This window comes from Rhipicephalus microplus, chromosome X (genome assembly GCF_043290135.1).
Source record: "Rhipicephalus microplus isolate Deutch F79 chromosome X, USDA_Rmic, whole genome shotgun sequence".
Lineage (NCBI taxonomy): Eukaryota > Metazoa > Arthropoda > Arachnida > Ixodida > Ixodidae > Rhipicephalus > Rhipicephalus microplus.
In genome coordinates, this window is record NC_134710.1 from 360760683 (window position 1) to 360778187 (window position 17505).

Genomic DNA, 17505 nt, shown 5'->3' on the forward strand with positions numbered 1-17505 from the left:
CCCAAGCCTACTACTCTAAAGGAGCTTCGTAGTTTCGTAGGCTTGTGTTCCTATTTTCGGCGTTTCATTCGCAATTTTGCCTCTATAATTGCCCCTCTGACTCAGCTTCTCTCCCGTAGCGCGGACCTCTCTGGCTGGAATTCCCACTGCGATGAGGCATTCACGGCGCTACGCCGGCTACTCACGTCTCCGCCAGTTCTCCGCCACTTCGATCCCAATGCACCCACTGAAATTCACACGGATGCAAGCGGTGTTGGCCTCGGTGCCATTCTCGCTCAACGCAAGGATGGCTGCGACGAGTACGTTGTCGCCTATGCCAACCGTACGCTAACGAAGGCAGAGTCCAACTATTCCGTCACGGAAAAGGAGTGCTTGGCTATCATTTGGGCTATAGGAAAATTTCGCACCTACCTTTACGGACGCCAGTTTGATGTTGTCACAGATCACCATGCCTTATGCTGGTTAGCGCCCATGAAAGATCCTACTGGCCGCCTCGCTCGTTGGGCTTTACGCCTTCAGGAATGCGATATCCGTGTTGTTTATCGCTCAGGACGCAGACATTCAGACGCCGATGCACTATCCCGTTCTCCACTGCCTCCTGACCTTGCCTGCTTATCAACTGCCATTTGCGATTCGTCATCGTTGAGCATCACTGACATGCCATCCGAACAGCGCAAGGATCCCTGGATCAATTCTTTGCTCGACGTTCTCTCTCACAGTTCGTCAGAAACGACTTCACGCTCCCTCTCTCGTCAAGCAAGTTACTTTGCTGTCCGTGAAGGCTTGTTGTATCGCCGCAATTACGTGACGGACGGCCGTAGGTGGCTCCTTGTCATCCCTCGTCATTTGCGTTCGGACATCTGCGCTGCCTTTCACGATGACCCCCAGTGTGGCCACGCCGGAGTATTTAAGACTTACTCTCGCCTTCGTCTAAGATACTACTGGCGCGGCTTGTATCGGCACGTTCGCAAGTACGTTCGGTCATGCACCACGTGTCAACGACGCAAGACGCCTTCTCACAGCACTGCTGGCTCTTTGCAACCCTTAACCTTCCCAGCGAGACCATTCGACCGCGTCGGAATTGATATTTATGATCCTCTACCCAACTCTCTTCGAGGCAAACGGTGGATTATCGTCGCCGTGGATCATTTGACACGCTACGCTGAAACATCTGCGCTGCCTGCTACCACTGCGAAAGACGTTGCGTCCTTTCTTCTTCACCATTTCATTTTGCGACACGATGCACCTCGTGAATTACTGAGTGACCGTGGACGCGTGTTTCTCTCGAACGCCGTCGACGAGCTACTCAAGGCATGTCGCACTGTCCATCGGAAATCCTCGGCATACCATCCTCAAACCAATGGCATGACGGAACGCTTCAACCGTACCCTTGGAGATATGCTTGCCATGTACGCCTCTGACGACCACACTAATTGGGACCAAGTGCTCCCTTTTGTCACGTACGCGTACAACTCAGCGCCACAAACAACCACTGGCTTTTCTCCTTTCTTCCTCCTGTACGGACGTGAGCCATCATGCTCCATGGACACCATTCTCCCTTACGGGCCGGATGTTTCCGAAGCGACGCCTGTTTCCGAAGCAGCTGCTTATGCCGAAGAGTGTCGTCAACTCGCTCGCTCATTTACCGCACAAGACCAATGGCGCCAGAAAAAAGACCACGATTTCTCTGCGTCTACTGTACACTATAACCCAGGAATGCTGGTTTGGCTCTGGGTCCCGTCTACCCCTCCCGGTCTTTCCCCGAAGCTTCCGTCGAAATACCATGGGCCCTACCATGTGGTGCGGCAAACATCTCCTGTCAACTATGAAGTTGAGCCCATTGATCCACCTTCGGACCAACGCTGCCGTGGGCGTGAAACAGTACACGTATCACGCCTCAAACCGTGCTATAACCCCCTTGTCGTGTCCTTTCCCTAGGTCGCCAGGTTGGCTCCTTTCTGCGCGGGGAGTAATTGTACCGAAGCATAGTGGCGCCAGCTCTGTGCCAGCGTGATGAAGACGTTGACGTCCGTGTGTGGCTCGTGCTTGCCGGGTTCCTGTCTGTACCAGCTTGTTGCGGCTAACGTTTCTGGAATAATAAACTGTGTTTTAGGCAACCTTGCTCGTTGCAATACACACAAGAATCAACTGCTGCACGTGCGTACCAGATGAAAACAACGGCAGCCTGTATCGACAATGCTTATGGCGCTCGCGTGTTTTTGTTTTCATTTCATTTTCCAGGCATTCCACAGAGGTGAATGCCAGCACACCTCCTAATTTTGAAATAACAGATCACGCATGTAAAATAGGGCTCACGTGGCGTCATGAGCGAAGCCATCGGTGCACTTCTAAAAGATTCCCGTTGCTGTAAGACCATGTTCATTAAATTTCAAAAGCAAAGCTACTATGTAGACACAAAACTACTACGTAGACACAAAACTACTATGTAGACACAAAAGAAATATCAGAAAGACGCATCTAAACCAACCAATGATGCACAAAACAGCGCCTCGAGCATTGTTCCTCATTCCGCATGCGCTCAGGTGCAGGTCTTTTCGATGCTTATGGATGTTCAGTCATTGTATTGCCATTCTTTAGTCTTTCCAAATCTCTGTTTGCTCCGTCGTTTTTCTGCAGTCGGGCTGTAAGTCATCGCGTGTATTCCATACCTCGAAACCTTTGAAGCAAGCATTGACATTTCACGACTATTTGATATTGCCACGAGTCCCGTAAATTAGGGAGGCGATCGCCGGGCTAATTCCAAGGGCCCAAGTACCGGACACCCGAACCGCACCACGAAAGCGTGGACAATTTAGAAGGGGTCCTTTTTGGCGCACCAGCAGACGCCGGCTGTGGCCCAAAGAACAAGTCAGAGCCGAGAGTTGATAAACAAACAAAATTATATTCTCAATAATGGGAGATCAAAAACAATGCACAAGTATGCACACTCCACAATAGTTGAGTACAATATGTCACCAATCAAACAACGTACTACACAGTACAATCAGCCACACTCGAAACAACGGACACAGACAACAATACGCACTACAATGCAGTCGCGTGCATTGAACAACCAAGACACTTAAAGACTAAAGAGATAGAAAACCTATTCAGTCCAAAGTTCTTGGAACGAAAGTCTGTATGTTACTCTTCCGAGAAGCACTCACTCAAAGTCCAGCGTTGTTGTCGTTCTGCTGCCCCCGAAGTTTCTCTTCCAGGAAACCTCACGTCTTCACTTGGCCGCTCTCCAAGCTTCAAACTTCTTCGCCGGAAACACCTCGGCTTCACACACGCAGCTGCTGCCATGCGTCTTCGCTCGATAGCGGTAGACACACGCTCTTGCCTGTAGCTCGAGCCTTCACCCTTCAGGTGGAAATCCTCTTCTTCTCCTGCTTTTTCCCTACGGACAAAACCTTCGGCGACTACACGGCGGAATCCCTACGCGCTCTGGCGCTAACTTCCGTCTTCTCCTGATCTCTCATCTCGGCGGCTCGATTAAATACCTTCCGCGCGAGATTCAAGAAAGTTCTCATCATTTCGTCGGCGCGATACACAGCGAAGGTTGGGGAGACGGCGAGGCAGTTCGAAGGCCGTCCCCAACGGTTGACGCAACCCGGCATCCCCACGCCCCTTTCCATCAAGAACATTCGAGGGCTTGCTCGGGCGCCGATGAGAGGAGGTTCGTCGGTGAACCCAAGATCCGAGGGGAGGACGCGTGCCCGGGGAGTCTTTGGATGCTTGTTTTCTTTCTTTTTTTATCATTGACCTCGCGGCGTCAGTCCGGCGTTTCGTCGCGAGAATTTGGTGGCGCGCCCTTTTTGAGCGCTCGTTTTGTGACAGATATCATGATTAAAATATGGCAGATACTGTAAAGAATGCATTTTCAAACATAGCAAATAATTACACAAGAAAAATATTGTGACAATGTTGTACTGCCTTTATAAGGAAGGATCAAGTACGACGCTTTCGAAAAAATCCCGGCTTTCTATTGTAGAATGTTTCTGTTATGCGGAAAGTTATATATAGGCCAGGGCATCCATGGCCCTTATTATGCATAGTCGCCTCTCTCGTTTGCGTGCTCCACGAAGCAATAATTGTTACACATGGTGACCCCACAGGAACCTTAATCCGCTCGTGTACCAGCTAGAAAAAGAGATGCCGAAAAGTACATGTTTGCTCTGTCCTCTCACCCGCAATAACATGGCTTATAACTCTCGCTCTCTTATTCATTGCGAAGCCGTTGACCTCACACGTCGGGCTGCTTCTATGGAGGTCTAATTACTTAATTCATTGCGCGACGTTACGATGTGGATGTCATGGTTCTTCAGACGAGCTGAAAAGGTAACGATGCCATTAGGACTGGTTTGGAGCTTGGAATTAAGCAGCTGAAAAAACTGAACTCTGCGCGTTAGAAATGTCAAATGGAAGCCTGAAGTGATGACAGCTTGTTGCATATTAAAAAGAAACGCCTTAATACGAGCTGTGTACAGCGAGCGTCAGCAAAGAGGCATTGTCTTTGCAAGCATTGCAGTTGATATGTTAAGTGACATGTACAGTGAGGAGTGCACCAGCCAGTAGAAAAACTCTCGAATAGCTCTCGAAGAGATGATGCGAATCATTCAGGCTTGTTATCTTCCGATGCAAGGCACTGAGGATTTCACGTACAAAACCTACTAAAAGATCCCTGTAGCAGGTAACGCGGCAAGCCTCGTTGACTAAGAATACTGAAAAATAGCTGTCTCGAAAGCCCACACAAATCATGTTCCTAGTTAATCCGCTCCTTAGAAGAGTTGACTACGCTCGCTCTCTTTCGTCTTTATTTATTTCTTTCCATCAATTAGGTGTTCTACTACCTAACGCATGTAGAGGAATGCATGTAATCATCAGTGAAGTGGTATCAGTTGCGAAGCATTTCTTAGCGAACTTCGGCAACTTTGACCGTATCTATCTATCTATCTATCTATCTATCTATCTATCTATCTATCTATCTATCTATCTATCTATCTATCTATCTATCTATCTATCTATCTATCTATCTATCTATCTATCTATCTATCTATCTATCTATCTATCTATCTATCTATCTATCTATCTATCTATCTATCTATCTATCTATCTATCTAGCCGCTTACGACTTTTAGCTCGCATGGTCGTTTCGATAGTGATATCGATACCATATTTAGTATGGCATAACATGACTGCTTGAAGAACATATTTGACTAGTCATAACATGAAAATCATGACATGTATGTGATGAATGTCATGATTTACATTTCATGGTCTTGCTGCTCTTGTGATGGTTTCGTTCATATGACATGTTGCAAAATTAGTATGCTATGTCATGACTGCATGGTAAACACAAGCGACAGATGCTAACATGAAAATCATTACATGCGTGTCACGAACCAGCATAAATACATGCCACGCTTATGATGCGCTCGCGGCCCTTTCGCTAGCGTCACATATATCAAACTTGGTGTTACAGTACGTGACTGAATGACGAAGGTATGTGACTAGTGCAAACATAATAAACATAAGATGCGTGTCATGTAACAGCATGACCACATGCTACGCTCATGATGCGCTCATGGCCGTTTCGCTAGCTTCATATGTACCAAACTCGGTATTACGTGACGCGAACGGACGACATAGGTAAATGACACTCCAAACATGATAATCACGACATGCGTGTCATGTAACATGACTACATGCCACACTCATGATGCGCTCGTGGCCGTTTTGCTAGCTTCACATATGCCGAATTTGGTATCACGTGACGTCAATGGATGACGAAGGTATGTGACATGTGCAAACATAATAATCATGAGGTGCGTGTCATGTGAGAACATGACTACATGCCACAGTGAAGGCGCCAATACATTTCGACGTGACACGGTGCACGTGCTCGCAGGCGTTCATGTCCTGGCCTCACGCTGGCGTTGCTACGCCAGGCGCCAGTCCTGCTATATACTCACAGGCGCGCACCGCGCTGCGTTGCTTTGACGCATGCGCGTTTCAGCACGTCCGGCGTCCCTCCGTCACGAAAGAAGGGAGATGTAGAGTTGTTTGGGTCACGCGCCGGCGTGAAATGCAGCATGTCGCATTTCACGCTGGTTGCTGTCGGACCGCGCCCACGGACGCTGGTCACGCCTGGCGCCAGAACATAGAGTGCCCGCGTTTTGCTAACGTAGCGTCGATGTGGCCAGCGTGCGCACGCGTCAACGCTACATTGGAGTATGTTGGGCCCTTCATGATGCGCTCGCACCTGTTTTGCTAGCTCCTCATATTCCAAATTTGGTGTTATGTGACTTCAATGAATGATGAATTATATGACTGGTGCAAACATGATGTTCCTGACACGCGTGTCATGTAAGAACATGTCAACATACCACGCTCATAGCGTGCTCGCGGCCGTTTCGCTAGTTCCGCATATGCTAAATTTGATATCACGTGACGTCAATAGATGACGAAGGTAAACGACACATCCAAACATGATAATCATGACACAGAAGTCATGTACGGCATTATTTAACTCAACCTCGTAACATTGTGCTGATTTAAAGTGACATATCAACCTTTCTCATTCGTGCTTCGCATATCATCACTTCCCACAGTACGTGGGATCTGCCAATTTTTCGTTGGTCATCAGAGCTGTACTTTCATGAAAAGTGGTGTATATCTCTGCTACATATATAGTTCTCTATCTTAGCGAAAATGATGCTGAAATATTTTAAATTGTTATAGAGACCCTCCGAAGTATTTTTTAAGACTCATATATATGCAGCTTTTTGTCTGTACGTACCCTTCCCAAACTGCCCCCCCCCCCCCCCCACTTTTTTTTTTTGTAGCCGAGCATCATCTTTGCCAACATGCATCTCACACTGCATGACGAGCTTGATTGGCGAGCATCCATGGCGTGTTTGACAGCATACCCACTTTTGGAGGTTGCCTTTTACGCCGGCTGCTGCTTTATTTTCAAGCTCCATCTGTAACGAGCGGAATTCCAAGCAACATAAGAAAGAACAGCAATTCCGAGAGACATGTTTGAGCACATCCGAAAACATTGGAACACACCTTTCAAGCGACAGTTTCCCAGCGTTACAGAACATCGTGCTTGCCTGGCCACATGCAATCACACAAAAATTGAGTATCACGCAATGTGACGAATACGCAAGTGTTATAACAATAAGATGTAGTGTTTTGCGTGCCAAAACCATAATATGATTATGAGGTGCATCTTATATGGGCTCGGCAAACTTTGACCATCTGGTGTGTACTAACGTGCACTGACATCGCGTACCACATGGGCCTCTACCATTTCGTCTCTACTGCAATTAGTGACTCTACTGCAATTAGCGGCAGCCGAGGGGACGCCATATTGCAGCGCATGAAGTTTCTGTTTGTTTGTTTGTTTCGCAGATACTTTTTATTGAAGGCCGAGTCTCATTGCGAGTAGGGTTGCTGAATTATGTGCGCGAATTAGTGTGACCTTTAGCTACTATGAATCCTGCCCCAATCAACTCCTCAGTGGCTTGTTTTTGTGGTGCGTTATTAGGTTCTGCAACCTAATTGTCTTTGCAAGCATTACAGTTGATATGTTAAGTGGCATGTACAGTGAGGAGCGCACCAGCCAGTAGAAGAACTCGTATTCTCGATCACTATAGCGGAATCACGTCAATTTTACAGGGGACACACTTCAGATCAAATATCTTGAATTCCCCTTTATCCCTTCGTTCAGCGTTGTAGAAAACTAGATGTGCATCCGGTTAAGATCTCTACCTTTGATTCTTTCTCTCGGTTGCAATAAGCTACGCTGCTGTCGCCCACACACACGAAACCGGCATTCGCTCCTACAGAACGAATTCAGATCAGAGGAGCGGGTACTGTGGTATATTCGTTTTCACGCCTTAAAAGCGGCTTCCAGCTTCTTCTAGAAATACCATACTGTGAGCCACATTTTGTGATAAATGGTTAGATAAATGTTGATGTCCAAGAATGCACAAAGAACACCCTTTGAAATGCTCGCTGACCGGTGTGGATGCGGCATGGAAAGAAAGTGCAACGCCATATTAGCGTGGATGAAGGAGCATTTTAAGATAGGTTTATCTGGTTCCAGCGAGGTGTTGGTCATGCTCTGTACTGGTCTTCCTCCTAAAGGCACTAACGATGTTGCATCCAATTTTAATAACATAATGATGTACATCATCACATATGAGGTTACAGCACGTAACTTCTTTTGGAAAGTCCAGCCTATATATTGCTACCGTATGCAGAATTTCAACGCCAATAAGAAAAACAAAACAAAAAAGTGAAATTGTAACGCCAATAAATGCATTTGTTTTCAGGAATCAGTCCTACACACCTTATATTCCCTTATATTCATCTAAACGACTTCTACGCGTACAACGCACAATGTAATTTTCTTCTGGGAGCGCTGAAAAGTGACAGGAGAAAAGAGGAGGGGGTACGTAGTTTACCATGCAAATTTTATGGGGTCCCACACTATTAACAGCAAATAAATCCCAGCTTTGACACCGTCTAAATAGGTAGTTTACTCTCGATCAGGCATACTTTTATTACAGAACCATAAACGACCGCCTCCCCATGCTCCTGGTTGTCTTCTTCATTCCGTCTTCTTTCCGAGGCCACTTACGCTGGACATTTTGGTTTTCCGTGGGCAGCCGGAGGTCATCAAAGTAACTGCTTTCCCGCTATTTTTACCGTCTTCTATTATATCATCCCGTTTTCTTATCATTATGTGTTATATGTTATTTTCGTCTTTCGTGGCCCCTGCAATAACTTCTGCCGTAAAAGCAAAGATTGACCGGAACATGATTACTGGACACTTCCGCATACTTCTCGTCGTGTCTGGCGCTATTCGCGCGCTATCCCATGGGGTGGACGAGCCGAACGAAAAATGAATGATAGGACTGCACAGCAACACGCGGCGAAGAATGTTGGCTTGCAGACGCCACCACCGTCGTGGTCCGAAACTAAATACACCGAGCGGCTTCTCAAGATTTCAGTCCCTCCCCTAACCTCTCCCTTCCCTACACAGCAGCTGCAATATTCTTCGATTGAATCCACACTTGAGGAGCCATCAGCATCGTTTTTTTCGTTACGGTGAACGAGCTCGTCAACTCTTTCTTGCCACTGTAGTGTTATTGTGTTTTTGTCGCGTCACACCTTTAGTAGGGCTAACAGAACGGAATTTTCTCGGGAAATAGATTCTGTTCCGTCTACACGGGACGAAAATACCGGTTTTTTCGGCCAAGTGGAACTCCTACGCACTGTTTTTTTTAATCGCTTTTGCAGCGGAGTACTTAAAGTTCTTGTTGTTGGTTGGTTGGTAGGTTCCTCAAAATATTGGCGGAACCCAATTCGAAGTACAGGCCATTAATTAGATGGTGTCGTGCTTAGTAAATAATTCAATTACTGAGAGCAGGTTGCAAATGAATTGTTTAGTCATTATAGATTAATAATTCAAACTCGCAGGGCTAGAAAAAACTTTAGAATAATAAAACCGGCAATCCTTTCAAAAATTTACAAAACTGCTTTTGTTGTGCCTTTTAGATTCAACAGAAAACATGTGCTCTCTTGATCCTCTTCTTTCTCTTCATCCCTTTGTTCATCTTCTGATTCTTTCTAAGAGCCCCGCCGCGGTGGTCTAGTGGCTAAGGTACTCGGCTGCTGACCCGCAGGTCGCGGGTTCAAATCCCAACAGCGGCGGCTGCAATTCCGATGGAGGCGGAAATGTCGTAGGCCCGTGTGGTCGGATTTGTGTGCACGTTAAAGAACCCCAGGTGGACAAAATTTCCGGAGCCATCCACTACAGCGTCTCTAATAATCATATGGTGGTTTTGGGACATTAAACCCCACAAATCAATCAATTCATTCTTTCTAAGAGCAAGTGCGACGATTTGTTTTGCGTGGAATGCAATGATTTTGACGGTTGAGAGACTGAATACAAAGAAAGGGACAATAAAAGAATTATTAACAAAATTTATTTTACAAGACCGGACTTTAATCCACCTGCCAATTTCCCGAAGGCGAGCATCGTAACCACTCAGCAATACAGGTATACCATCAAAGCATGACATAAATTTGTTTGATATAGCGTACCAAGATGATGGGAAAGGGAAGAAAGAGTAAGGGGGAGAAAAAGGAAGAGGAGAGAAACTAAGGCATTCATAGAAAAACACAGGGATAGATGAAAAGGGTAGAAAAAATAAGGAGTGCGATAAAGAGCAATAATAACATCAAGAAAAAGAAAGAAGGGGGAAACGGTAAATAAAGAGAAAAAGTGAAGGAAAATGATGCAAGGGCAGTGAAAATAAAAAAGCGAGACATACAAAGAAAAACTCGAGGAGCTTTTATTGAGGCAAAAGCAAGGAGTTTATTATTTAGAGGGCTGAGCCCGATGTCTGAAGTTCTACTGGCTTGTGCTGCCGGCGAAACGGGGTCCGGAAGCGGTAGTTGCACCTCGTGATCCGAGCTAATGAGGAATACCTGCCATTGTACCAGAGTTTCCTGTCCTGCACTTGTGCTGTATACAATTACCATTGCTTGGCTTTTCAAAAAGTCACATTTCGCCCCAGTGGCGAAGCAATAAATGCAATAGTAACAGGTAGGAATGTCTCCCGAAGAATGGCAAGCAGATTCGTCACAAATCAGTACTCAAAAATGCGCGCACTTACGCTTTCTAACGGCTGCGGCAAATCCGGGCGCCCATTTGTCTCGAATATTATTTATTTTGCATACACGTAAACATGGGGACACAGAGAAAAACGGGAGAAAGCAAGCTGGCAATTGCCACCTGGAGGAGTACAACGCCTGCTCACTCTTTCGAGAGGAAGAAAGAAACAAAGGAAACAAAGATAAGAGGGTAGGAAGGGGAAATAAGACAGAGAAGGAAAAAAAATGGTGAAAACTTAGACTAGTATAAGAAAAAAGTTAACGAAAAACTGGATCTAGACGGGTGACCAGGTCCGAAGAGGTCACTTGCGCCAATAACTGTGAAATAAACATCATTTCGTCTGTACAATGACGCTTTCAAAGCATTTCGTAAATGCAGATCCATACGCCATCACCATGCATCGGTAATTGCTGTGAGCGCCTACGTAACACGGAAGTCTGAGCTCATCATTTCTTAAACTGGTTTCTTGGAGAGCTACAACATCCGGCAGATTCTTCATTGCAAGGAGCCTAAGAACAAGGTCAGCATGGCGCGGACGCAGAGACATGACGTTCCATTGCAGCACATAGGGACGGCGCCCATTGCGGCACATAGGGACTAAATGCATGTTGCTGATTATTTCACGTAGTAAACCACAATATTTTTCAGAACACCGGCTTGATTGCTTGACTGGGCAAGATCCATTACCCTACTTTTGAAGCAACCATGCCTAGCGAGAAAATTCAATGAGAAAGTTGTACGTCAGGCGGGAAAAACGTCTGATTGGACAAGTTTTATTTTCTGTGCGCAGTGGCTGTAAGCAGCCAACTCCCACGTTGACAGCTGTCTATTCGTATATGCCATATACATGCGAATACAGACAGTAATTAAGTGTTAGCACACGAGCTCTGCAGAATAAAACTTATACCGCCATGTGCTATCTGCAGTACCCGCCTGTGTGCTACGCTCTGCGCTGAGCTTCCCACGCTAGCCGACACACGCTTTTTTTTTTTTTTTTCGTGCTTGTCGCACACGTGGTTGATTGGAAAATGCACTGAAAGCATGTTTCACAAGAATCAAAGAGGATTTGCTTGGTCGTTGTGCCACCGAATACGCAACAGTGGGTAAACCCTATAAAGACGCGTCTTGATCCCGATCAAACGCTGACGTGTGTACGTTTGGCTCCGGCTACTTACCGTGTTATGACCACCTCTTCAGGTCCTTGGACCCTGGATCACACATCACACCAACTGTAAGTGGACCTGGCACCCATTCGACACCTTGTTGGGATGTGATAATGCTCCTTGAGAACAGTGCTGACTGTTTATTGTTCAGCTCGACCGCTTCCGCGCTAGGCCTAACCGCCGGCCTAGTATGAGTGGAGGCGCCCAGCGCGACGCGGCCAGCGTCGCAGCGGGCGTCGCTGCTGGAGGCGACGCCGCTCGCTCATGGCGTGCTCTACATGCTGACCTTCGTCCCACTGGTTCATCGGCTGACACCTGCGCAGCGGATCTGAAGAAACCATCTTCATGGGAGCCTAAACCTCCACCACTGCCCGATGCGGACTACAAGGTGATTCTTCGGATACGCGGGGGTCTCGACTGTACCAAGTTGCACCCCTGTGTCTTACGACAACTCGTTCTCAAAGCAGTTGGACTTCCCATCAGCAGCCCTGATCAAATCAGGGTCAATCCCACCAGTCACACAGTGCTCGTGAGTACGTCAAGCATGGACCGAGCAGATTTATACCACAACATCCGGACCTTAAAGTTCAACGGAGTCCCCTACGAAGTCGTCACCCACGTTGCCGACCCTGTAGATTCTTGTCGTGGAAGGTTTCATCTCCCTCTGGATTACGCTGACGAGGAAATCCTTCCAACCCTCCAAAGATGTAATCCAGCCATGACCATTGGGGCCGCTCGCCGACTGAGCACCACCGAAACCATCTTGGTTGTTTTCCGTGGCACGCACGTCCCTTTTTACATCAACTACGAAGGCTGCACGCTTCGCTGCCGCCCATTCCGACTGAAGGTGGAAGCCTGCACCCGTTGCCGAAAAATTGGACATCGCCAGGATGTCTGCCCCTCTACTCCCGATGCAATCTGTCACAAGTGCGGACTGAAGGATTCCTCAATGGACCATGAATGTGAACCCGTCTGTGTCGTGTGTGGTGGAGCTCACATCACCGGTTCCCCATTGTGCAAACAGCGTTACAAGACTAAGACACCTAAATACCAGACACCTAAGCCCTCAGAAGTTCCATCATCCCGGACACCGAGCCTTAATCGCTCGCAAGAGCGTGGCCCACAGCGGGGTCGCAGCAAGAGCAAGAGGCGGGGCCCAAACTCGACTCCCAAAGAACTTGACTTCCCGACCCAGTCAACGAACCCCCATTCCACCAGTCATCTGCCAAACCCATTAAAGGTAAGCTGGGCACAGGCAGCTTCCTCTAACTGCTCCTTATCTCAAAACATTAGCCTAGAAAAAGTTCTAGCTGAAAACGCTAGCCTCAAGGCAGAAATTCAAAAGTTAAAGCTCGAGCTACAATCCCGAATGCCCCTTAGCAATCTTTCGCAGCATTCCGAACCACGATCTTTCATTCCTGCTCAATCGCCCCCTGCTGTTGAACCCACGATACCTCTTCCTCCTACTGACATGGACACTACAATGCCTCGAGACACCTCCCAGCTGCCACCCTCAAATAAGCGCAAAACCCCTGCCACACCACGCGAAGAAGAATCTCTCAGCGACACAGTTCTAACTCTTAACGATAGGATAAACGCCCTCGAAAATAAAACACAGAAGAAATTCGCCGTCATTGAAAGTAAGATTTCTCACATAGAGAGCAGATTCACAGCTCAGGAGACGGGCCAAGCTGCCATAAATGACAAACTTGACAAGTTTCTAGATTTTGTACAAACTCAAATGCAGCAGACCACTGCATGGATTGCGGCCGTCACGGCCAATAATCCAAATATAGCCGTACCCGCCTTCTCTCCTACACCCCCTCCCGACAATGGCTGCAAACCCTAATCGCTCGAACTTTGTAGTATGGCAATGGAACTGCAGGGGGTTCCGCAAAAAGAAAGCGACTCTTCAACAATATTTGGCCTCCTGCCCCAAACCCCCTGCAGTCATTGCCCTACAAGAGACCCACGGAAACATAACTTTTCCCGGTTACAGTGTACACCAAACTAAATCTCTAAATTCTCCCGATACTGCAATATTAACGCAAAAACATTTGACGGTAACTCACTCTAATTTCGACGGCGTCGATGTGGAGCACAACTTTTTGGAGGTCCTTCCTTGTAAAACTCAAGAATCGCCTTTATACGTATTAAACGTCTATAGTAGGCCACAGGCGAAACACCATCGCTTCAATACTCTCTTTGCCCGAGCCATTGCGGCCGCGAAACATCACCCTCTCCTAATACTTGGTGATTTTAATGCACCAAATCAAGTATGGGGCCACTCTGTTTCTACACCCAAGGGTAGGGCTTTGTGGGTTCACATACAGGATCACCGCCTCACCCTCCACAACAATATAGACATGCCCACTAGATTAGGTAATAGTGTAGCTAAAGATACATCTCCCGATCTTACACTCAGCCATCGCGTTCACTTTGTCACATGGACCAACCTGAACATTAACTTCGGTAGTGACCACTACATTATTCAAACTACCATACACTTCCGACACAAACCTTTAGCTCCCAAGCGCCTGAGCCTTATTAACTGGAACAAGTTTCGCGAGGCCCGTCACTGCTCGGCGCCTACTGAGATAGATGATATCTCGGAATGGGTACAGCAATTGCACACTGACACAAAAACGCATACCACCATGTTACCACCTGATACGCCTTTTACAATAGTTGACACCCGACTTCTTCACATGTGGGAAGCTAAGCAATCTCTCCTCAAACGCTGGAAGAAGAGGCGACACAATCGCCGACTGAGACTGAGAATTGCGAGACTCGATTTGCAAATTCAGGACTATGCCATACAGCTTGCTTGTCAACAATGGACCCAGAAATGCGAAAGCATGCATGGCCACCTAGACAGCAAGATGACATGGCAGCTCCTGCGGCATTTATTAGACCCTACCATATCACGTACCGCAAATAATCATCACATTAACAAACTACTTCACTCGCACAAAGGTAACTTAAACACTCTTTTTAATGATCTTCGCGACAAACACCTACCCAGCGCGTATCGATACGATGCACCTGACTATATCGGACAACCAAATGATGATCTCAGTAGCCCCATAACGGAGGCTGAGGTTAGACACGCGCTTGCGAACCTTCGCACCTCATCTGCACCAGGCCCTGACCTCGTCAATAATAAACTTCTCCGCAACTTAGATGAAAACTCAATTATAGCCCTCACTAAATTTTTTAACCACTGCTTCGACACTTCTACCTTGCCGGCTGCGTGGAAGGACGCCAGAGTTATTTTCATACCAAAACCTGGTAAGCCCATAAACACAGCCAACCTACGTCCGATTTCCCTCACTTCATGCATCGGAAAAACACTTGAACATGTAATCCTCAACCGCCTTAGCAAATTTATAGAAGAACACAACTTATACCCTCACGAAATGATAGGCTTCCGTAAATCCCTTTCCAGTCAAGATGTCATGCTTCGACTGAAGCATGACATCATTATCCCTAACTCTAGCCTCGATACTCAAGCAATTCTCAGTCTCGATCTCCATGGGGCTTTTAACAACGTCAGCCACACTGCCATATTGAGTGAACTGAGCGCTATAGGCGTTGGTAAAAAGATTCATGATTACATATCTGCGTTCCTTTCGAACCGTACGGCAACTATTTACATTGGGTCTGAACACTCTTGTTCTTACTCCTTGGGGAGTTTCGGCACACCTCAAGGATCAGTGTTATCACCTTTCCTTTTTAACATCGCGATGATGCCGCTGGCTCGAACGCTGAGATCCATATCAGATCTCAAATTTTCACTTTATGCAGATGATATTACCCTCTGGATGACAGGCGGCTCCGATGGTCACATTCAGGAAACTCTGCAGACTGCTGCTGACAGGGTGGTGGTTTGTGCGGGTAACATGAATCTGACCTGTTCACCCACTAAATCTGAACTGCTCCTCCTTCCTGCCCATCGGGGCTCGGAAAAGCACATCTCTGATATACAAATAACACTGAACAATACACCCGTGCCTAAAGTTGACAGACTCAGGGTGCTTGGACTACACATACAACGAAATCGACTAAACACACACACCATTAAAGCACTTCAAACAACTGTGGACCACACTCTACGCCTTATAGGCAGGATATCTAATAAGCATGGCGGGCTACGAGAGGCAGAGCTCCTCCGCCTCATCCAAGCCTTCGTCCTCAATAAAGTGACTTATTCTCTCCCTTATCTGTTCCTTCTGAGAAGAGAACAAAATAACGTAGACACTTTGTTACGTAAAATCTACAAATTCGCTCTCGGAGTCCCCATTCGAACGTCCACCGCACGGCTCATGGAGACAGGCACATTGAACACCTTAACTGAACTTATTGAAGCACACTTAACTTCACAATATGCTCGTCTTTCCAACACACAGACCGGAAGATACATACTCGATACCCTCAGTATCAGGCCAACTCCAACCACTAACGCCAAACACACTATTCCGCGTGAAATACACAAGAATCTACTCATTCCGCCGCTCCCTAAAAACATGCACCCTGTGCACCACGAGCAACGTCGACGACAGCGTGCAAAAACTCTCGAAAAACGATTTTCTACTTCTAAAGAAGTGCTCTACGTTGACGCTGCCGAATACAGTACTCGTCCTTTTTTCGCCCTCTCAGTTGTGAATTCGCTAGGTCAGATATCTGCTGCTGCTTCTATTTCTGCTTCCTCTTCTGAGGAGGCGGAAGAAGCAGCCATAGCTCTGGCCCTTACAGTTCCAAATTATTCACTTATTATTAGTGATTCAAAAACTGCCATCTACAATTTTGGAGCGGGTAGGGTGTCCAAAACAGCCCTCTCCCTCCTTTTGGCCCATCCCCCGCAACAAGACACGGCTTTAATATGGACTCCCGCGCACGCGGGCCTTGCCGGTAACGAGGCGGCTCACGCCAGCGCCCGAGGATTTACGTTCCGGGCGCAGGCGCTGGAAGAGCCAGGCCCCGTTTCGACAACGGCACCGTTTGCTGCGCGGGATCGCCTTTTAACATTTCACGACATCTGTAGTCACTACCGCCTTGGTCGTTTATCCTTACCGCCGCTAACGTCGAAATCCATACGAAGGCGCGAAGTACTGTGGCGACAGCTGCAGACTCACACCTTTCCTTCTCCTTACATTCTTCACCTCATGTACCCTTCTCTTTACCCGTCCTCCTCCTGTAAATATTGCTCCGCACAGAAAGCAAATCTTAATCATATCATGTGGGGGTGCCCTAAGCACCCCCCTCCACCGTCCCTTCGAAAACTAATTAGTAATGAGGAGCAGTGGGAGGCTGCCATGCGCAGCTTGAAACCCGACGTCCAGGAGGCCATCCTGGGTTGGGCAGAGAGGGTTGCGGAGGACTATCGAGCGTAGCAATCTCTCCTCATCTCTCTTCCATTGCACCTTTCCTTTACAAAGGAAAAATAAAGTTTATACCTACCTACCTATAAATGTTCGCCGAAATTTCTTTCCCGATGGAGCCTAAACAGTTTCGTGATTGTATTACATAAGAAAACCATTAGAGGAGTTAGTAACTCATACTAATGAATGAGTTGCTACGTTGCAACAATCGCTCGAGAGGCCAGAAAGCTTGATCGCCATTTCATTGCACCATGGAGCTGGATTT

At 47.2% G+C, this 17505-nt stretch overlaps 1 protein-coding gene across 1 annotated transcript; it reads left to right on the top strand.

Annotated features, from left to right (window-relative positions):
- Positions 1 to 11832: 11832 nt before the first annotated feature.
- LOC142776357 (uncharacterized) lies at positions 11833 to 16502 on the top strand. The gene is made up of 2 exons (XM_075879875.1): positions 11833 to 11927; positions 12011 to 16502. The coding sequence occupies exon 2, from the start codon at positions 12050 to 12052 to the stop codon at positions 13706 to 13708; it is 1659 nt and encodes a 552-aa protein (XP_075735990.1). The 5' UTR covers positions 11833 to 11927; positions 12011 to 12049; the 3' UTR covers positions 13709 to 16502.
- The last annotated feature ends 1003 nt before the right edge of the window (positions 16503 to 17505 follow it).

Excerpts from the sequence above, each read along its gene's own strand:
- LOC142776357 (XM_075879875.1), top strand. The coding sequence starts at position 12,050 with ATGAGTGGAGGCGCCCAGCGCGACGCGGCCAGCGTCGCAGCGGGCGTC.